Consider the following 20,745-nt stretch of genomic DNA (forward strand, 5'->3'; position numbering starts at 1 on the left):
CTTTCATTTCATTTGAATCCTGTTTTAGCACATTCTAAACTTGGAGACAAAACTGAGTTGATTATCAACCCGGGTCTATAAAGGCTCCTATTTGTTCAAACTCTCTTTGTTTTTCAAAAAATAAAAAATAATTTTTATTTTACAAAAAGTAAAAAATAATTTGAACCATTTAAACCATCAAAAACAAGAATCCTATTCCTCACAGATGCTTCTCTCCCGTGTGACCCTTCAAATCTTTGATCAAAGCCACCACCAATACGACAGAATTAAACTAAAAAACGACACCCTATGATAAGAAACGACAATTTCTTAATCACAGCTACCGCCAATTGTTCATATCGTCAACATCAGTCGCATAAACTAGAAAGAAAGATAACCAACTTGTAAGCACAAATTCCACATACTCATCAAAAGATTAAGCAAAACAGGATTTGGGAAAATGTAGCTTAATATCGCAGAAAGAAAAACCATGATATAACTTGTCCAAAACAATCCTCCAAAATACACCGCCTAAGGTGGTTTAAAAAAAAAAAACAAAAAAAAAAAAAACAAAAGATAAAACACTACTTGTAACGAAAACTTTAAGATAAACGGTTAAGAGAAGAATATGCTTAGTCGACTTCCTCCATCTTGCTGCCCTCAGCCTCGGCATCAGCATCCTCTAGCGGGGGCATGTCAGCATCGCCTTCAACAGCATCCTCGTCAATGCTCAACCCGAGCTTAAGGGTTTTAAAAAAAAAAACAAAAAAAAAAAAAACAAAAGATAAAACACTACTTGTAACGAAAACTTTAAGATAAACGGTTAAGAGAAGAATATGCTTAGTCGACTTCCTCCATCTTGCTGCCCTCAGCCTCGGCATCAGCATCCTCTAGCGGGGGCATGTCAGCATCGCCTTCAACAGCATCCTCGTCAATGCTCAACCCGAGCTTAAGCATCCTGTGAATTCTGTTGCCGAAGGTGTTGGGGTCGTCGAGGCTGAAGCCAGAAGTGAGGAGAGCAGTCTCAAAGAGCAGGAGGACAAGGTCCTTCACTGACTTGTCGTTCTTGTCAGCATCAGCCCTCTTCCTCAGCTCCTCCATGATGGGGTTCTCGGGGTTGATCTCCATGGTCTTCTTGCTCGACATGTAGCCAGCCATGCTGCTGTCCCTCAACGCCTGAGCCTTCATGATCCTCTCCATGTTGGCAGTCCAGCCATATTCTCCAGTCACCAAACAGCAAGGAGAATCAACCACGCGGTCAGACACCACAACCTTCTCAACCTTGTCACCCAGGACATCCTTGATGACCTTGCAAAGCCCCTCGAACTTCTCCTTCTGGGCTTCCTTCGTCTGCTTCTCATCCTCACTCTCCTCGAGTTTCAGACCTTCCTTGGTAGCAGAGACAAGCTTCTTCCCTTCGAATTCCTTCAGCTGGCCAACAGCATACTCATCAATGGCGTCAACCATGAAAAGAACCTCGTAACCCTTCTTCTTCAGCTTCTCGAGGAATGGGGAGTTCTCAACAGCCTTCTTGCTCTCACCAGTAATGTAGTAAATGTCAGTCTGGCCCTCCTTCATCCTGGTCACGTAGTCCTTCAGGCTAGTCAGCTCATCACCACTCTTGGTAGAGTGGTATCGCAGCAACTCAGCAAGCTTGTTCTTGTTTGTGGAGTCCTCGTGGATGCCAAGTTTCAGGTTCTTAGAGAAAGACTCGTAGAACTTGTTGTAGTCTTCCTTGTTCTCAGCAACCTCAAAGAAGAGCTCAATGCACTTCTTGACCAAGTTCTTGCGGATAACCTTCAAGATCTTGTTCTGCTGCAGCATTTCTCTTGAAATGTTGAGGGGAAGATCCTCGGAGTCAACAATACCCTTGACAAAGCTAAGGTACTCGGGCATCAACTCCTCACAGTTGTCCATGATGAAGACTCTGCGAACGTACAGCTTGATGTTGTTGGGCTTCTTCCTGGTGTCGAAGAGATCAAATGGAGCCCGCTTAGGGACAAATAGGATAGCCTTGAATTCCAGTTGACCCTCAACTGAGAAGTGCTTCACAGCAAGATGCTCTTCCCAGTCATTTGTGAGACTCTTGTAGAAAGCAGCATACTCTTCTTTTGTGATCTCCTCAGGCTTCCTCATCCAGATGGGCTTTTGCTTGTTAACCAAGGACCACTCATGGGAAACCTCCTTAATTTTCTTCTTTTTCTTTTCTTCCTTTTCTTTCTCTTCGTCAACATCCTCAACCTTTCCTTCCTCGTCCTTCTTCTCTTCCTCATCCTCATCATCAGAGATCTCCTTCTCGGTGGTCTTCTCAACCCAGAGAGAAATAGGATAGCTGATGAACTCAGAGTGCTTCTTAACCAAATCCTTCAAACGGCGCTCCTCCAGGTACTCAAGCTGGTCCTCCTTGAGGTGCAGAGTGATCTTAGTACCCCTGCCAAGGATCTCACCAGAAGTGTCTCTGGTGACGGTGAAAGAACCACCAGCTTGAGACTCCCACACGTACTGCTCGTCGTCATTGTGCTTTGTGGTAACAATGACCTTCTCAGCAACAAGGTAAGCAGAGTAGAAACCAACACCGAATTGTCCAATCATGCTCACATCAGCACCAGCGGCCAGAGCCTCCATGAACTCCTTGGTCCCGGACCTTGCAATGGTACCGAGGTTGTTCACCAAGTCTGAAAATACACACATCAATAAGTTAATAAGGTAATAGGATTCACACAGTGCTTCAAACTCGTTACTAAAAGAGAACAGGGATATAATTCCGGCACATACCAGCCTTGGTCATGCCGATACCGCTGTCAATGATCGACAGTGTGTTGTTGGTCTTGTCGGGCACAATGTGAATGAAGAGCTCTGGCTGAGCATCGAGCTTGCTCTTGTCAGTCAAACTCTCGAAACGGATCTTGTCCAGAGCCTGCATGGAAAATTTTTCGTAAATAATCACAAAAACAAAGGAACCCAAAATCGAATTTGCTAGTCCAAAACAAAAACTATAATCACCACGAATTCGACAACCTTTATCTAAGAATCTTAGTCAACGACACTGTTAAACTACTTATAATTTCCGTCACACAACACAAAATCAATTCTACCTATCGGGTTGACCATCAAATATCACATATTTTCACGCTAACATAATAAAACATGAATCAAATAGAAATAAAATTAACTATCCATACAATGAATTTGCAAAATTATAAAAAAAAAGCTAATTTCCACCAACATACATAGGAACAACAACAAAACGACATATTATTCCACAAAGGCATTTAGAACCCAACATCATAATATTTACTCGAACAAACAAAAAAAATGTATAAAATACAAAAAGATTACGGAAATTCAATGACAAATTTCTCAATGCATAATCAAAAGAGAAACTCAATAAAAAATCAAAAAAGTGTGAGAACAAAAGCGATGAGAGACGAAAAACGTACGTCGGACGCATTGCTGATGAGCTCACGGAGAAAGATCTCCTTGTTGCTGTAGAAGGTGTTGATGATGAGACTGAGAAGCTGGTTGATCTCAGCCTGGAAAGCGAACGTCTCTGTTTCCGACATGGCTAATCGAAGAGGAGAGAGACAGATCTAGGGTTTTAGAGAGAGAAACAGAGTAACGCGCAGAGAGAGAGACTGTGAGAGATGAACAAGCGAAAGACGAAGCGAAGCTTATATAAGAAGGAAATTTAGGGTTTCTAGATCTTTCTATAGCTAATTAATTGGATCTTTATTTTATTTTGGGAAAATTTCCTCGAATTTTACCAGGCCTCTGGTTGGCTTACCTTGCGAGGAACGGAAGTTTTGTGAAACTTTTTGCCACGTCGGCGTGATAGGGGATAATTTGGGGACGGCAAAAATTAATGGGCCCGGATTCATTAAGCCCAAGTAAATCTAGTAATCTACCTCTCTGTTCTGGTAGAATGTTCTAGATTTACATTCAAAATTGAAACTACAAGTTTTGCAATTACAATAGTAGCCTCCAACATTTTGATTATTTAAAAATCAACCCGTTTAGTAACTTATATGGCCCGTTTAGTAATGTTTTCAAAATGATTTTATTTTTAGTATAAAAATAAAAATGAGATTGTTTTAAAAATTATTCTGACACTGATTTTAAAATTATATTTAGTGGTCTTTTAAGAGATTAGTTTAAGCATGATAAAAAAGTAAAATCATATTTAGTTACATTTATGTTTATTTTGAGTACATGTAATTAATAATCTTATATTAATATATTAATTAATTAATAAATGATAATTATTTAGAAAATAAAATTAATATATTAATAATATGATAATAATGCATAAATTATCATTAATGAGTACATTAGTAATTAAACTATATATATAATAAATTAATAAACTAAATAATTAAAAAAAATAATTAGTAATTAATTATAAGTAACTACTATGTTAGTATGTACTCATATATATAAGATTATAAGTAATTAATTAGTGTATTAAGAAAAATAATTAGTATATACATAATTTATTAATATTCCATTTACTATTTAAATTATTAACTTTTAGTTATATAACTAAATAATTCATTAATTAATTAATTACTAATTTTTATTTAATAATCTATTATTTGATATATCACATGATCAATTTTTAATAATTATTTTTTTATAATGATTAATTACTAATTATTAATTATTAATTATTAATAATTATTATATTACATATTGATAATTATAATTTAATATTAATTATTAATTAAGTAATTACTATTTATTTTTTATTTATCAACTATTTATTAATTAATAAATAGTTGATAAATAAAAAATAAATAGTAATTACTTAATTAATAATTAATAATTAGTAATTAATTATTAATTATTTAATATAAAATGGTTGATAAGTATTAAAAAATGAAAACGGAAAAGGAAAAATAACTTTTAATTATTTTCTACTTTTTTCACAAAAATCATTCTCATTATTGTTTTTTTATTTTTCATTTTCAAAACTTTTATTAAACAAACGCAATTTGTAAACCGTTTTCGTTTTCTTACCTCAAAAGACACGCATAAACGTTTTTAAAAATAACTAAAAAATAATTCCAAACACACCCGTAATTTTTTTAAAATTATTCTTTCTTTTTAAAATAAGGTATAATTTGTGAAAAATTAAAATTATGAGGCATATGTACGTAATTAATTGAATAATTACACATGTGGCGTCATTTACTGAAATTCAAAAATAATTTTCCCATTGTGAATGTAGCAAACAAGTTTGGAAGTGAAAATTGAGATACGAACTCAAATTTGAAAAATTAAAGACCTCGTTTACAGAAAAAGTTAAATGTTATATTTTTTAAAGTTTTTAACTATAGAAACTTAAAATTGAAAACTTGAATTGGTGAAAAATAAATGAGGCTAAAATTTCTTAATTGAAATATTTTCTTTCACCCTTAAGATTCAAAAAGGGAACTAAAATAGTAAATAAACTAGTACCTATTACCCTTTTCATGTCGAAATAAAAACAAAAGAAAAACATATGAAAAAATTAACGGAATTTGATAATTGATACAATTAAAATAAAATCTTACCTGTTAGATATTTTTCTCATTATAGAATTTTGATAAAAAAAACATAACAAAATTGCCCACAAAACTCCAATCAAATGCTTGTCTTTGACCAATCTAGAAGTTACTCAAATGTGGTCCAGAATAGTTCTCTCACACTTCCACGGATACTAATACACAGAACCAAAACTCTCAAGTTCCATCTTTCACGTGTAGGCATCGTTCACTTTGCGGATTTGAAATTTTAATTTGAGTTGAAATATAATTTTTTTTGAGAGTTTTTAATTATAACAGAAAAAGTTAAATATGATATTTTCTGAGAGTTTTTAACTATAAAAATTTAAAACTAAAAACTCAAATCGGTAAAATAAATGAGACCACGATCGTTTCTAATATATATGTATATATTATATATTTATATGTGAGTATATATAAATATAAATATAAATATATATATATATATATATACATACATTTGTCTGTGTCCTGTGGTAGCTTATCCATTATCAACAACTTGCATTTCTGCAACGCTTTTGAGGATGGAAGCTCTCCCATCTCAAAGCTTGCTTCCATGTTCTTTCAGATCTCCAAGGTACAAACTTTCCCATTAATTTATGCACTTCACCATCTTGATGGGCATTTTTGTTTTTTGTTATTAGCATTCAATTATTACTCTTCTTTTAAATTCTTAATGTGTAATTGACTATCCAAAATATAGGTATTTACCAATTTGTTCGGTCAAATTATTGTTTAATTCACAAGTTGAAATTATGATCTCTCATGTGTAAAAAAAAAAGAATCCCATTTGCTCTACAAGCGATTGGGAAGGCATAAAAACGCCAATTTTAGCATCTTTAGGCGTCTAATAAGAGTAATTCTCAGCTCCATTATTCTTAGTGGAACTTTTTTCTGGAACAAATAATAACTATCACTTACGAAAAGTGGCATAAATCTTATATTTTATACACATGCTAGTCCCTTTAAATTTTCAATTCAGTCCCTTTATTTTTATTATTATTTTTCTTTTTTCTGGTGTGTAAAATCAGCTGCCTTAATAATGAGCAACCCAAGAATGGTATAGTAGCTGAGAACAAGCAAAACAGATTAAGACCACTAACAGTCAAAAACGTGCCAAGGAGGCTGTTTTTGCAGCTCATGGGGTTCAAGTTCAACTCTCTCCTTTTCCTATTGCAACCTGTTTCTGCTGCACCATTGCCAGAGATGAAAGAACCTGAAGTCATTCGGTAAGTATCATACGTGGTCTTTTTGTCGGTTTGAGTTTTGGAGAATCCTAGGGTGGGTACGTACCCTACCGGTAGGGCGCGGTTTTTAATCGTAAGATTATAAACAATTTCATGTCACTTTAAGAAAAGTACGATAATTTAACATAACTCAATAAGAATCTAAAGGTTAGAAAATGTGTCTTATGAGACCCCACCAAAGAATTCTCATTAAATTTTCTAAAAAAATTTCCTCCATGTTTAACTTTCCCTTTAAACTATATCGGTTCTCATGCCGGGTCTTTGTTTGGGATTTGAAGTGTCCAGGACCTTAAAGCTTCCCAGTGGTGTGAGGATTCAAGGTACAAACTTCACAAGATTCCACATAATGTTTGCTTGAGATTGCCAATGGACATGTTTAGTACATTTGTTTAGGTGAAGAGCCTAAATGGTCTGTTCCTACTTATTAGACACACAAAATAAAGAACATATAGTTTTGGGTTAATCCCATTTTTATCTCTAATTATAGCCCTTGTCCCACTTTGTTCCCCTCTTTTTTTGTGAAGATAATCTAAAGGTCTAAAATACAATTCTTTTCATCGCAAACAATTATCCTAATCGTCCTATCTAAACAGTCACAGGATGGAGACAAGTGACTGGTTTCATCCAACTTTTAACGAAAAATAGATGGAAGGGTTGTTTTTGCAACACTAACACAGAATGGGAATCATTAGTGTGGCAAATCAAAAGTCTGAGGTCAAAGTGCGACAAGGGTTATAATTCAGAGGCCAAAGTTTGGATTAACCCAATTTTAATGGAGAAGCTTGTCTTCAATACCTTATTGGTATGACTTATGAGCATGAATTGTGTACCAAGTAAATTGGATACCAGTATTGTTCCTGTTAGATAGAAAGGCACAATTAGAAAGGATCTTGCATATAATGGATTTGTTCACTGTTGAAATCCATACTAATCACAAGTTTCGCTTTTCTCTAGAGATAATTGAAGGAGAAGGACCGAAAGCACGAGAAGGAAACACAGTCGAAATTAACTACGTATGTCGGCGCTCAAACGGATACTTTGTTCATAGGTAAATTTCCTCCTACCACATTGCTTGTCACACAAGTTATTCTTTTATTCCTCTCTTTTAATACTTTTCTGAAATTCTGAATGTGTCCCCAAACAAATCCCAATGTAGCACTGTGGATCAGTTCAGTGGAGAAAGCTCTCCTGTTATTCTTCTTTTGGATGAGAATCAGGTCAATTCTTTTTTTTTTTTTTTTTTTTTTCATTTCAGCATGTAAATTCTTAACAATACTAAATCTGCTAATATTTCTTTAAATTTCATTAAAATTTTGAAATACTAAAGTTGACTCTTTTTTCACAGATAATTAGGGGTTTGAAGGAGGTTCTTATTGGAATGAGAGTTGGAGGTATGTTGAACTGTCTAGCTATCCTTTTTGTCGACGCATTTTTTCTTATAATTATCTACTTTTTGCCTGTGATTTAAAAAGAAAGAAATGCCATATTGATATTACATAATTTTAAACCGTTAGATTTTCACCAAGTTTTAAGTTTACACACTTTTTTTAGCACTTCGAGTTGTCTTGAGGGAGTTTTAACCCCATATAAACTTGTCAAAATTTCATAGGCTAAAATACCTTTTTTCGACCTTTTTTCTTACACAAAAACTAGGGGTGTCAACTTAAATGACGCTAAATAATATGATGTAATTTACGGTCTAAAGGATTGCGCGATACTAGCAAGATGTAAAACGAATTCTTCTTTTACATTTTCTTTGCGATTTTTACAACTGTGTTTTGTTTTTTGGTCATTGCTAGTTCATTTGCTAACAATTTTCTCTAATAGAAACTTTTGCTTATTCTGTTCAAATTTCATTTTCAGGAAAGAGAAGAGCATTGATACCTCCTTCTGTGGGATACGTAAATGAAAACTTAAAGCCAATACCAGAAGCAGTAATCCATTTTTCTCCTCACCTACTTATTTCATCCCTCTTGCTTTTGCCCTTTTGCTTTTATTCTAGAATCTCTTTTATTATTCTAACCCTTTTGCTTTTTGCTCTCTTTCTTTGCCTTTCCTTATGAGGAATTCCTCTCCCTAATACACTCTTTTCTTATAGTTGAAGATTCTTCATCAACTATAAAAAAAATAAAAATAAAAATAAAAAAAAAAAGAAAACCTTCATCAACTTTGTTTTTTAGTGTTGACATAGTTTTGTATTCTTTTGTTGCAGTTTGGCCCTCGCCGTAGCCTTTTGTCCCACGCAAACGAGCCGTTGATATTCGAAGTGCAGCTCTTGAAATTGCTCTGAGTTTGTGTTTAAATTATTCCTATGCTCAAGAACATCTATCAATAAGAGTTTTGATTTTTCTCAACCTTTTTCACACATGATAAGTTTATTTTGAAACCTCGCACACATTGGTCCGAATAAATAACAATTTACCATATTTGTCATTCTAATACAAAACCTAACACAATCTTCTATAGCGAGCTGAGTGTAGGATTTCTCAACTTTTAAGAATTACCAGTTGATCTCTTGCTTAATTCTCAAAAATACTTTAAAAGTGTATTAGGGCCCGTTTGGGATGTGTATTTGAATTATTGACGGGAATTCTTTATGAGAGGATTGTTGGTTGAAATTTTTTTGATTCAAATTCTTTGTGAGAGAAAAAACACCGTAGTAGCACGGGATTTGAGTTTCAAATACATGTACCAAATAATCTCTTAGTTTTTTTTACGCAAATCACTCGTAAATTTTGTTTATGGAATGCAACTTTACCTAAAACTTCGTGAAAATCTGAAAGCAAACCTCTAGAATAGAGATCAAACTGGCCTTGTCCATAACAATTTTGGGATGTTTAGCTGTAAATGGAGAAATTACTCGGTTCCAAATTCCAATTAATTATCCAATATATCAACAAGGAATATATATCTTACTCAAACAAAAGGCTGACTCTTAATCAATCAATCTCAAGGGCTTGAGCCAAAATACTTTAATAGCCGACTTTGAAAGCTACAAGGAAATGCCCTTATAATTCCTATTGGGCCGTTCAGTTTGTTGATTCGAGTTTTTAATTTGAGTTGAGATGTGACTTTATGTGAGAGTTTTTTACTGTAGTAAAAAAGTTAGATGTGATTGTTTCTGAGAGCTTTTTACTGTAATAAAACTCAAATTCTAAACTTGAATCGATGAAATGAACGGGACCTAAAATATTTGCAAAGTCATAAAACTCTCCTAATATTTTCTGAAACCCCGGCCAATTGGATCATTATTAAGTTTTTTTTTTTTTTTTTTTTTTTCATGTTGATGAGTTTGGAGGAATCATGATGGACCTTATTTGCCATGTGATGTGAGAAGGAACAAGAGAAGGTGTGGCTATTACTTGAACAAGAACCTTACAATAAATTCCCCCCAAAAAAAAGACCTTACGATAAAAAAAAAAATCCTAAAAACATAAAACCTTACAATAAAAAATTTAGTCGTATCATACTTTTTCCTTTTTAAAATAATTTTAATAGAAATAGAGATGACAATGGAACGAAAGCAGAGAATAATTTACCATTCCCATCCCCACCCTCTAAACCCATCCTTATTCCCGCTTAATTAAAGGTAGGGTGGAGTCGGAGATTTCTTATTAGAGGGCGTTCCCTTTATCCGCCTTATTTCTTATCAAATGTAATTAAACATTTTAAAATTATTGTAACTTAAAATAAAAATAGATACCACTTTTCAAGTTTTCTCTTTTTCTTAGTTGACTTTTTTCAATTAACATAGTTACTTTTTTTTAAAGTATAAAATGATATAAAAAAATTGCAATATAATATGTATGTATATTTGTATAAAATATATTATATATAAAATATGTATATTGGGGCGGGAGCAGGGTGGGAAGTACTTCCTCCATTTCTGCCCGCCAAGATTCAAGGGCAAAATTTTGTCCCCATTCCTATCTAGATTCCTAATTATTATCTTTCATATCTGCTTTTTTCAGTGTGAATCCTCTTGGGGCTCATTTCCGTGGAGAAGATTACCATCCCTAAATTAAAAGTTTTGTACCAAACGTCTTAGTATTAATAGTCATGAAAATAATAAGGAAAAGTAAAATTTAAAAAGAAAATATTAAGATCTCCTAATAAAAAAAGAGTTAAATTCATGAGAAGTTTTTTAACTTTCTTCCCTTTTTACCATTAGTTCCTGTACCAAAAAGTGTTATAACTTAATTCTTAAACTCTTCAAATGTTTCAAATTTAGTCTCTCAATCAAAATTTAGATGGAAAACAAGGGTAATCTCATAATTTGATACCAAATGATTGACAATCTTGTAATTTAATGAAGGTCTTTGTTTGTTTATGAATTTTTTCTTAAGGGAGCTCTATTTCCACTCCATGTATATTCTCTACACACACATTTCAATAAAATTTATTATCAGAAATGACCTTTACTAAAATTACATTCAAGTACAAAAGGGTGAGAAAAAAATCCTAATACATTTTTATAAAAAAAATATCAATTCAGCCTTCACTAAAATCATCTTAAATTAATTTAAATTAGTTGTTAAAAGCCCAAAAATCTACATATATTTTGATCTTTTATTCTCTAATAAATTAGATATATGTTAGAGGAGTTTTAGTTAATCAAAAAAGTAAAAAAAAAAAAAAAAGGAAAAAATTTCAGTTCATATGTATGAATAATTTAAATGTATGAATTTTTAATCATCCAATTTGAATAATTTAATAATTGAAATAATTATGAGTCTTTTAATAATCTAGTTTTACTAATTATTAATAAATCTAAGTGTATAAATTTTCTTATAAAATAAATTGGATTGTTAGTCAATCCTTCGTAGTAAATGGTGGAAAGGGCATTCATCCTTTTATTATATATGGTTAATTTAAAACACTTTCATCACGAGGATTAATTATAAAAAAGAAAAAAATTCAAAGACTTCTCCTGAGTTTAGCTCTAAAAAAAAAAAAGAAAAATAATAATAATAAAATGAAACAAAACATGAGAGTCATACGTCGTCGTTTCATCACTCCATTACATTGCTTAATTGCCAAGCCTTTCGTCGTCTCTACTTACCTGTTAATCGGGAAAGACGGAGGGAAAGAAAGAGACAAGAACACCATTTTCCTCTCCACGCAAAAACGTTTCGACAAGAAACTCACCCACCCAAAAAGAAAAACGTTTCTATTTCTGAAATCTCGATTCTTGAAGCTCCGTGTGCGGGAGCCGAGAAAACACGATGCAGAAAATGGCCCAGGAATGGTTTACGCAGAGCGTTAGCGACGGCGCCGACGTCTCGGAGAAGCCCTCGTCTTCTTTGCTTGCGGATTGGAACTCCTACGCGGCTTCGCATTCCGACGAGAACTCCTCCTTGCCCCTTGGTTTCGATCTGGAAGCCGCCGTTCGCTCCGCCAACGACACCGTCTCCGGCACCTTCTCCGTGTAAGCCAAATCTCCGATTTCTCTGCTTTCCTCAGTTCAATTAACAGTTTTTCAACTCGATTTGTGCATAGAACTTTGTTGTTCGTGTTTATTCGCGGAAAAAGTCTGCATCTTGAGCTGAATCTGTCAGTAGTGTTCATTTGGATTTGATTTGATTTTTTTTCTGTCATTGAATCTGTTCTTTTGCGCGTTCGATCTAGTGTCTGGGGGTTGTTCGGTTGTATTTTTGAGTTAGGATAATTTGAGTGTAGTTGTTGAGTTGAATTTGAGTTATAATTTGAGTTAAAATTGTAATTTGAGTTTGTGTTTGGACGTGTACATTTGAGTTATGGTTTGAATTAAAAATTCATTTGAATTTGTGTTTGGATGGGTCAAAATTTGAATTTATATTTAGATAGTATTTTAATAAAAACTCAATGGTAATAAAAAATTTTAATAAGGTATATGGGTGAAGTTTTATTCATATTTTCATTGTGAATGCATAAAAAAAATCATCTCAATCAGAATTAAAACGAAAAAGTTATGACGTTTTTAAGAATAGAAAAAATATTGTTCATTAACTTGAGTTTGAGTTTAAAAATTTGAATTGAAAGGAGAACTTGAATTCAGATTTTATCCCTAAAATGAAGTTAAAACTCGAGTTCAAAATCAACTTTAAACGCAAATTTTACAAAATAACATGATCTTGAATAAAGTTGTAACTTGAGTTCAAATTTTTTTTGAGTTTTAATACAAAAGCACAAGCCCTGGATTTCTCAGATCTATTTCTTTGGATTACTAGTTTTGGATTGAAGAAAGTTTAAAAGTATTTACTTGCTCGATTAAGGTTGCGTTTGTTTGAATGGTTTTTCACTGTTCAAATCATGGTTCTTGATTCTGTTACGATTGCTTTCTCTCCAAAAAAATGTAAATTTTAAATGTCAGAATCATGAATCACGATTTGAACCCATGAACCAAACGGAGAGTAAGAGATTTATAGTTTTGATGTTAATAAATTTGCCTTCTCAAAAGGCCAGATTAAACTGTATCGGTCTAGTTTCTGAGTGTGCCAATCTTTTGGATAAAAGATGCTTTGGGGGCAATGTGGGGTTGAAGTTGGATGTTCGTAAAGCCTTTGATACTCTTTGATGGGATTTTCTTACGTCCACTCGTGTTAAAATGGGTTTTAATTGCGTGTTTATGGGTTGTATTAAGAGTATTTTAGGGTTGCGTGGGTTTCTTTTCTTACTCTAGAGGCGTTTGGCCGGGGCATCCTTTGTCGCCTATTCTTTTTTGTCTAGCTGAGGATGCCCTCAGCCAAGCTCTGAACTGGTTGGTCGAGGAACGTGTTTCGGCTCATCGGGGTGTTTGTGCTCCTTCTCATGTTTTTTTACTGATGATTTAATGATATTCTGCAATGGGCCTGTGCGGAATTTGCGTAGGATTTTGGATCTTCTTGATGAGTATAGTATGTGCTCGAGATAAGTTTTCAGTAAGGAGAAATCTGTAGTGTTTATTGGAAAATCTACTCTTCGTCGTTCTGCTGTGATTTTGGCTTTGCTTGGCATGAGGTGGGGTGATTTGCCTTTCAAATATCTTGGAGTCTTAAAGGTAAGCCAAATCGTGCTCATCTTCGTCCAGTAGCAGATAAGGTGATCAATAAGCTTACTTCTTGGAAGGGTGGTCTTCTTTCTATGGCTGGTAGAGTGGATTTGGTTAAAACAGGGGCTACTTCTTCTCTTTTACATTATTGTATGGTGTGTTGTTGGCTGAAGTCTCTCCTCGTAGTTGTTGCTAGAGCTATGGCGAATTTCATTTGGTCCGGTTCGGTGGAAAATAAAAAAATGATTTATGTCACTTGGGATAAGGTTTGTAGACCTTTTGGTGAGGGGGGTTTGGTTATAAGAAATCTTTTAGCTCTTAATAAGGCTTGCTTGCACAAGTTAGCCTGGAATCTCATTTCTGAGCTTGATGGTACTTTTCCTTTCTTGAGTGGCTGGTTTTTAAAGGCTGATGGGGTTCCTAAATCTCGAATTGCTTCTTCTATTTGCCATGCCATCAAAAAGATTTTTTTAAAGGCTGATGGTGTTCCTAAATCTCGAATTGCTTCTTCTATTTGCCATGCCATCAAAAAGATAGTGGCGAAGCTTTCCTTGGAATCTAGGTGGTTGGTTGGTAAAAAACTCAAAGGTAAATTCTTGGAAAGATAAGTGGTTTGGGTCTCCTTTAGTAGACTTGTTGAATGTTCCTGAACACATTAGAGCTCATCTTTCAGCTGTCGTATTAGATTTTTGGGATGGTTCTTCTTGGGTTATTCTTTTTTTTTTTTTTTGGCTGATGGTTTTCCTCATATTGTTCAAGCTATTAGTTGCACTTCGGTTGCTTGTGAAGATCGTCTCATTTGGACTAAGTCGTTGGGGGGTGGTTTGACTATTGCTCGGGCTTATGAGGAGGTTCGTGTGGCTTCTGTTGAGCGGTCTTGGGGTTGAAAGATTTGGCATGGCTATACTCCCCCTAGAAGGTCGATTGTGGTTTGGAAGGCTTTTCATGGTGCTCTTCCAGTGGAGACTGTTATGCAAAAGAGAGGGTTTTTTTTTTTTTGGTTGTTGTTGCCTTAGTTTGTCATTTTTGTTATAAGCATGAGGAATCTATTTCTCACTTATTTTTACCATGTTATTTTGTTATGATTTGGGATCATTTCTCTAAGATTTTTGGTAGGCGGTTATGTCCCGCTCAAAGTATTGAAGAGATGATTTCTTGTGCTTTTGAAGCTGATTTTGGTTCTCAAGTTTATTGTTTATGGCCTATTGCGATTGTTACTAGCTTTTGGGCTATTTGGTCTTTGAGAAACAGGGATATTTTTGATGGTATGGTTCCTAGTTTCCGTTTTCTTTGGATGGCGGTTAAGCAAGCAGTAGTTGAGGTTGGTAGGCTAAAGATTGGGGTTATGAGAAACTCCCTTCAAGGGCTTCTTGCTGTCAAAGCTTTTGGTCTTGAGGTTGTGCCTAAGAAAGCTCGTAGGATCTAATCTATTGTTTAGAGGACTCCTTTCACCAGCTTGGATTAAAGTTAACACGGATGAGGCTACTAAGAGGAATGGTTTAGCCGGGGTAGGTGCGGTCTTTCAGAACTGTAGATGTTTCTTCTTAGGAGCTTTTAGTGTTTTCTTTAGACATTGCCTTGCTATAGAAGCTGAGATGAGGACTATTATAATAGCCATTAGGTTGGCTTAGAGTAAAGGGTGGAGGCGCATTTGGTTTGAAAGTGATTCAGCTTGTGCAATTCATCTTTTTCAGAGTGCTAGTTCCACGGTTCTGTGGTCTCTTCGGAATGCTTGGATGGATGCTCTTGATAAGGCTAGCTCTATGGATATTGCTATTTCTCATTCTTTTAGAGAGGCTAATACTCTTGCTGATTGTTTGGCTAGTTTCGGTGTAGTTTCCGGTTGTTACACTTGGTGGCATAATGTTCCAAATTTTGTTTTTAGAGAGTTTGATTTGGATGCTGCTGGGTTTACAAGATACAGGTTCAAAGCTTGATGTTTTGTTTTTCTTTTCCTCGTTTTTTTTAGCCTCTCTGTTTCTGATTCGTCATTTCTTTTGCTTTTAATAAATTTTCCTTGTTGAGGTTTTTTCAAAAAAAAAAAAAAAAAAGTATAGTGGAGGAATCCAGGAAAGTTTAGGAAGGATAGGAAAATCAGCACTTCAGTTTCGGAGTCGAGTTTTTTGTTTTTCAGTTATTTTTTGGTAGAGTTAAATGTGAAAAATGGGAGCTTTTGATCTTTATTACCAAGTTTTACTTGGAATTTAGGAAAGGAAGGGTCTTTTTTGTACCTTTTGAAAGCACCTGTGAATTGAATTTATGGATTGCTTTGATTTTATACACTGAAATTTGAATGGAACTTTTCCATAATTTACAATTATAATTTGTAAATGGCTTCTTTATGTTGATCAAGAAGTCTCTACATTTTAGTAGTCTTAGTTGCCACTTTCATGAATGGAGGATTCTAGTAAGGTGTGGGAAAGATCTGAAAATCGGTTGGAAGTTAGCATTTTGATCTTTATTCACTATAATGGTCCTTGAATTTGGGGATTTAAGGTAGTTATTTGGTGGAATTACGGGTCTTTTTTGTACGTTTTGAAGGTATTGGTGAATTGAACTTTAGGGTGCTTATATGTGGAGGAGTTGGTATGGGGAAGGAGGGGGGTTCTCGAGCATTCAGGTTTCATGAAGTGAATGCAATGGCCTTTTTTTCCGTAAAATGATTAGAAGGTTTTAAGCCATGCACTGTTGTACTCGGCTTTTTTGTGCGTACAAGAGCTCTTTACTCTTTAGTTTTCTCACTTTTCACGTATCAAAACACATGACCTACGCCTGCAGAAAATAAAATTGATTTTGATCGCCAACAAATACATCACTTTAGAGAAGAGACTTTATGTGATCTGGTGCAATCATTTTCAAGATGATACTTTTATAAGGTAAAAGAATAAATCATTTTTTCGATTCAACAAGTGGGGAAATATTTCAAATTAAGCTCAGTGAACAATTGTTTCTGATATGGTGATCTCGAATAGTTTCTAGTTCTGTGTTGGTCGATCTGGCTTGAAAAAATAAGAGAATTTTTTAGGGGGATTGAAATGGGTGCTGATGAAATTTGGGAGAAAGCCATGTCGATTCGTTTTGGTAAAGAATTTATGAATATGATGTTCTCAGAGTTGCTGAGGATTTGGAATTCTTCGTCACAATTTGATTTTGTTGTCAGCAAACTTCCTTTCCTCCTTTTAGGGAGTTGATCTTGAAGGAGTTGCACAATTGTAAACAGCTTCACTTTTTAAACCAAAGAAAACTACTTTTCACATAACAAAACCACATGATTTAGATGGAAAAAATGATTTACATTGCAACAATACCACGTTCGGAAGGCTTATACAGTCTGGTGTGAGGTCATTTTTCCTGGTGATTTCATGAACTGAATAGTAAAAAATGAATTCTTTTCTCCATTCAACAAGGTGGGAAATATGTTCGTTGAAGATTAGATGTTATTTTTTTTCGCTCATAATGTGATCAAAATGGGGCATGATTCATAAGTGATAGATGGGGGAATGTGTTTCTGTTGCTCGATGCATGCGGTATACCAGTAGCTATATTTCGTATATTGATAGTTCTCAGAAACACCTGGTTTCACTCTCTCTTGAAATGCTGACTTTGCAGTGTTCGTGTTTAAGTTGTACTGCAAATTATTTTTGTGTTTAACTTGTAACGTAATCTTTTAGTTATCGACTTGGATCCCATATTAACTTTTAAGTTCTATTGAAAGAACCAGTAATGATCACTTAATCTCTCATATGTGCATGCGGGGAGTTAGAAGTAACAAGGTCCTGATTTGAATGGTGTTGTCTGCTTACTATGAAAAAAGCATTAGGGGTGCTGTTGCTTTTTGTCTTATAATGCTATTTGTCTTCTGTAACCATTCATGTAGTTATGTGATTTGTTATAATCCTTCTTAGGGTTTCTAAGGGGGTAAGAGACATACCCGGAAACTTGCAGTCAGCCACTAGTAGTGTTCCGTCGGGAAAAGCTCTCATGTACTTTGGTCTTTTCCTGGCAACTGGGGTGTTTTTTGTCTTCCTTGCATTTACCATGTTCCTCCCTGTCATGGTCATTATGCCTCAGAAATTTGCTATCTGCTTTACACTTGGTTGTGGCTTTATTATTGGGTCATTCTTTGCTCTTAAGGGCCCAAAGAATCAGCTCGCTCACATGTCTTCAAAAGAGGTACTTCTGCTACACATACATCTGTTTTTTTTACAATTTAGCTAACTAATACGATTGAACAAGTTTAATATTTTGCTTTCTTCTTTTCTGTAATTTCTCCAGAGACTTCCTTTTACATTGGGATTTTTAGGCAGCATGGTCGGTACCATTTATGTCTCCATGGTGCTTCATAGCTACATTCTCTCTGTGCTCTTCTCTGTAATACAGGTATCTCATATGCAATCGTATACCCTTTTCATGTTCTTCTTTTCTTCTATTCTTTTCCTCTGGATGAGGATGCCCTTCGTCGTATATCGTTCTTTTCTTTTACTAAAATAGCTCTCTCCATGATTTTCAGGTTCTTGCACTTGCATACTATGCGTTTTCATACTTCCCCGGCGGATCAGCGGGTTTGAAATTTCTTTCATCTACCCTAACCTCCACGGTACTGAAATGTTTTGGGAGGTGACGTTGACCTCGTATATGTTTATGTTTGTGGCCATGTATATTTCTCACTCGAGTTGAGATTTTTGCGGATGTAGTTGTAACTTGGGAAGGCCTAAAACAAATTGCTGAGTTGATGCCCCTGATATATTGAATCAATCCAGATTTCTGTGTTTCTCTTTTAAGTCCTTGACCTTGTGCAAAAGAACAATTCATTGTTATCTGCCAAAAGTGTTTTAGGTGAATGAAACAAAAATATTGGATAATTGTCTGTAAAATATGGTGAAGATGATGGATTCTTCCTATGCTCTTATATGTAATTTCCTCATTTAATAACAAGACTAAAAATTGTCTCCGCTAAGTAGGGGAGTCATTTACTTCATCGTTTTCGTTGGCAACAAGAAAATGGTTGAAAACTAAACTGATTCTTATCACTTGCAACCGAACTTTGAGGAGAGATTAAAAAATAAGTCTGGTCAGTTCTGGTTTTCATTCAAGCTTCAGTCCATATTGGAAACAAAAGCCTTATAGTGTGAGTAAGAATCTTCCTTCTTCTATTTTGTTTCTCTGATCTATCTATACAACTCATTGAACATCTCTGACAAAATATTAGTTTTAGCAGATTATTGCTTATGATTTTGGAGTTCTTTCATATCATGCCAGTTCCAAAAGTACAGATCATGTTGCCTAAGACTGCTTGGTTCGGGTGGGATGGGATTAGAGGGAGGTTGCAGGTTCGATCCTGTGTTGTGCGGAAAGTACAAATCATGGTAGGACAAAAAGAAGAGGCAATTGGCATAATCAACAAAACAACACACTTTAACATGTCTGAGTGGTGATAATCTGATCCCAATAAGAAGATTGGGAAACTTAGTTGTCAATGGTCCAGTATTGGGGTAGTCTTCCTAAATGCATAGCAATATTGAACATTGATGGGTCAGTGTCTCCACTTAGCATAATAATAATTCAAAGTCTAGCTAGCCATTTGTTGTTGCTGGCAATGGAGATCATCACATAATTAATATTGGGAAATGTAACACAACACCACCTGCCCACTTTCGTTTGTATTTCTATTTCATCATCATCATCTTACCTTTGATGAGTTTTGTTGAACTGGATGGGCTAAAGGCCTTCGCTTAAAAACCTTATTTAATGCATTGGTCTGTCCCTACTGTTGCTATACTTATCTAGTTAGTTGTGTACATGAGATTAGTATGGTAGGACTCAGAAAAAAATAAACTATCAGTAGGTCTGTTTTTAGCCATTAAACGGTGTTAGAAACTGTCTGTTCTGTATACTCTTTTATTTTGACGTGATTTTGATTAGATCGGATAGTTAAAAATGAACATTACTGGTAGAGACCCCACTGTCGAAGGACCGCTGTTAATAAACAAAAATTTGGACATTCTGTTTCTGATGTTGGCGTGAAATTGGGTGGAGGATTGTGAAAAATTACTGAACTGGGAAACTATGGCACTAGAATTCTATGATTCCCAGGGGCTTTGGCTATAGCTATAGGTTGAGGTTTTGAGTTTGTATTCCCAGCTTTGATTAGTCTAGTCTTAAGGGACAACTAAATGGTGGGTAACATTATTTAGCTAAAATTATTAGTCTTCCCCAAAAGACAAAAATGATTTAGCCCCAGTTTAGTTCATATCAGTCACCTGATTTGACCCAATATTTTAAGTGAGTGGGTTCATCAAGACCAATTTCATTTCATCATCATAAATAAAATAAAATAAAAAAACAAAAAACAAGGTTCTCAGTTCTTACAAACCCCATGTTTCCAAATTGGTTTAAAATTCTAATGATGAAGAGCATAAAGCATCAGCAGGAGAATTTTGACCCTTAAATATTTGAAGGAATTGCTAATAAATTTTGTGCATTAGGCAAAAGGACATGCTTAATAAGCTTGATGATCCTTACTCCACGTTAAACCCATTATCTCTCTATCTCTATCTCTCTCTCTCTCTCTCTCTCTCTCTCTTTTTTTTTTTTTTTTTTTGATGACTCATGGAGAGGGTATAAAAAAGTAAAATGAAAATTATATAATAGAAAAAGGCCGTCCTAGAACTGATATCCAGAAATCAAGGAAAGATTAGGAAAGCAAGACTGTGATTAGGGGACAATGAATTGACCTCCAATATGACCCTTAGGCAAAGAAATGCATTGTATTCGGAAAGGCTTGTTTTATATGTAATAAGAAAAACTATGGAAAAGAAAAAGGCTATTTCCTCCACTAAATGAAAACAAAGCAAAATTGATAGGGGGGGATTCAAAGATCAATTTTTTAAACTATAGTTGAAGTAATAATATGCATCTATAACCAAAAGCCAAAAGGCAGAGAGCCAAGATAGAGTTTAAATTAGTG

At 34.7% G+C, this 20,745-nt stretch overlaps 3 protein-coding genes across 6 annotated transcripts; 2 read left to right on the forward strand and 1 right to left on the reverse strand.

Annotated features, from left to right (window-relative positions):
- Positions 1-430: 430 nt before the first annotated feature.
- LOC21403120 (heat shock protein 81-1) lies at positions 431-3,657 on the reverse strand. Of its 3 annotated transcripts, none has more exons than XM_024170505.1 (4): positions 3,420-3,657; positions 2,755-2,896; positions 923-2,654; positions 431-714 (listed from the first exon to the last, which is right to left on the reverse strand). In XM_024170505.1, the coding sequence occupies exons 1-4, from the start codon at positions 3,540-3,542 to the stop codon at positions 612-614; spliced, it is 2,100 nt and encodes a 699-aa protein (XP_024026273.1). In that variant the 5' UTR covers positions 3,543-3,657; the 3' UTR covers positions 431-611. The 3 variants fall into 3 exon arrangements, with proteins under 3 accessions (XP_024026273.1, XP_024026272.1, XP_024026271.1); XM_024170504.1 differs by having other exon boundaries at positions 431-725; positions 934-2,654; positions 3,420-3,653; XM_024170503.1 differs by lacking the exon at positions 431-714 and having other exon boundaries at positions 764-2,654; positions 3,420-3,650.
- Positions 3,658-6,013: 2,356 nt separating this feature from the next.
- On the forward strand, positions 6,014-9,250 carry LOC21403121 (peptidyl-prolyl cis-trans isomerase FKBP16-1, chloroplastic). 2 transcript variants are annotated; one of them, XM_010105659.2, is made up of 8 exons: positions 6,014-6,099; positions 6,554-6,751; positions 7,055-7,089; positions 7,724-7,817; positions 7,926-7,986; positions 8,115-8,160; positions 8,633-8,703; positions 8,982-9,250. In XM_010105659.2, the coding sequence occupies exons 1-8, from the start codon at positions 6,047-6,049 to the stop codon at positions 9,057-9,059; spliced, it is 636 nt and encodes a 211-aa protein (XP_010103961.1). In that variant the 5' UTR covers positions 6,014-6,046; the 3' UTR covers positions 9,060-9,250. The 2 variants fall into 2 exon arrangements, with proteins under 2 accessions (XP_010103961.1, XP_024026266.1); XM_024170498.1 differs by having other exon boundaries at positions 8,633-9,053.
- Positions 9,251-11,825: 2,575 nt separating this feature from the next.
- Positions 11,826-18,768, forward strand: LOC21403122 (protein transport protein SFT2). Its single transcript, XM_010105660.2, has 4 exons — positions 11,826-12,197; positions 17,684-17,951; positions 18,054-18,158; positions 18,289-18,768. The coding sequence occupies exons 1-4, from the start codon at positions 11,995-11,997 to the stop codon at positions 18,397-18,399; spliced, it is 687 nt and encodes a 228-aa protein (XP_010103962.1). The 5' UTR covers positions 11,826-11,994; the 3' UTR covers positions 18,400-18,768.
- The last annotated feature ends 1,977 nt before the right edge of the window (positions 18,769-20,745 follow it).

This window comes from Morus notabilis, unplaced genomic scaffold (assembly GCF_000414095.1).
Source record: "Morus notabilis unplaced genomic scaffold, ASM41409v2 Scaffold1333, whole genome shotgun sequence".
NCBI lineage: Eukaryota > Viridiplantae > Streptophyta > Magnoliopsida > Rosales > Moraceae > Morus > Morus notabilis.

Coding starts and splice junctions, on each gene's coding strand:
- LOC21403120 (XM_024170505.1), bottom strand. CDS start 3,542: ATGTCGGAAACAGAGACGTTCGCTTTCCAGGCTGAGATCAACCAGCTT. Junction 2,897..3,419: donor TCATCAGCAATGCGTCCGAC/GTACGTTTTTCG, acceptor TTTTCCATGCAG/GCTCTGGACAAGATCCGTTT. Junction 2,655..2,754: donor TATCGGCATGACCAAGGCTG/GTATGTGCCGGA, acceptor GTGTATTTTCAG/ACTTGGTGAACAACCTCGGT.
- LOC21403121 (XM_024170498.1), top strand. CDS start 6,047: ATGGAAGCTCTCCCATCTCAAAGCTTGCTTCCATGTTCTTTCAGATCT. Junction 6,752..7,054: donor AAAGAACCTGAAGTCATTCG/GTAAGTATCATA, acceptor TGAAGTGTCCAG/GACCTTAAAGCTTCCCAGTG. Junction 7,818..7,925: donor AACGGATACTTTGTTCATAG/GTAAATTTCCTC, acceptor ATCCCAATGTAG/CACTGTGGATCAGTTCAGTG.
- LOC21403122 (XM_010105660.2), top strand. CDS start 11,995: ATGCAGAAAATGGCCCAGGAATGGTTTACGCAGAGCGTTAGCGACGGC. Junction 17,952..18,053: donor CTCACATGTCTTCAAAAGAG/GTACTTCTGCTA, acceptor TAATTTCTCCAG/AGACTTCCTTTTACATTGGG. Junction 18,159..18,288: donor TGCTCTTCTCTGTAATACAG/GTATCTCATATG, acceptor CATGATTTTCAG/GTTCTTGCACTTGCATACTA.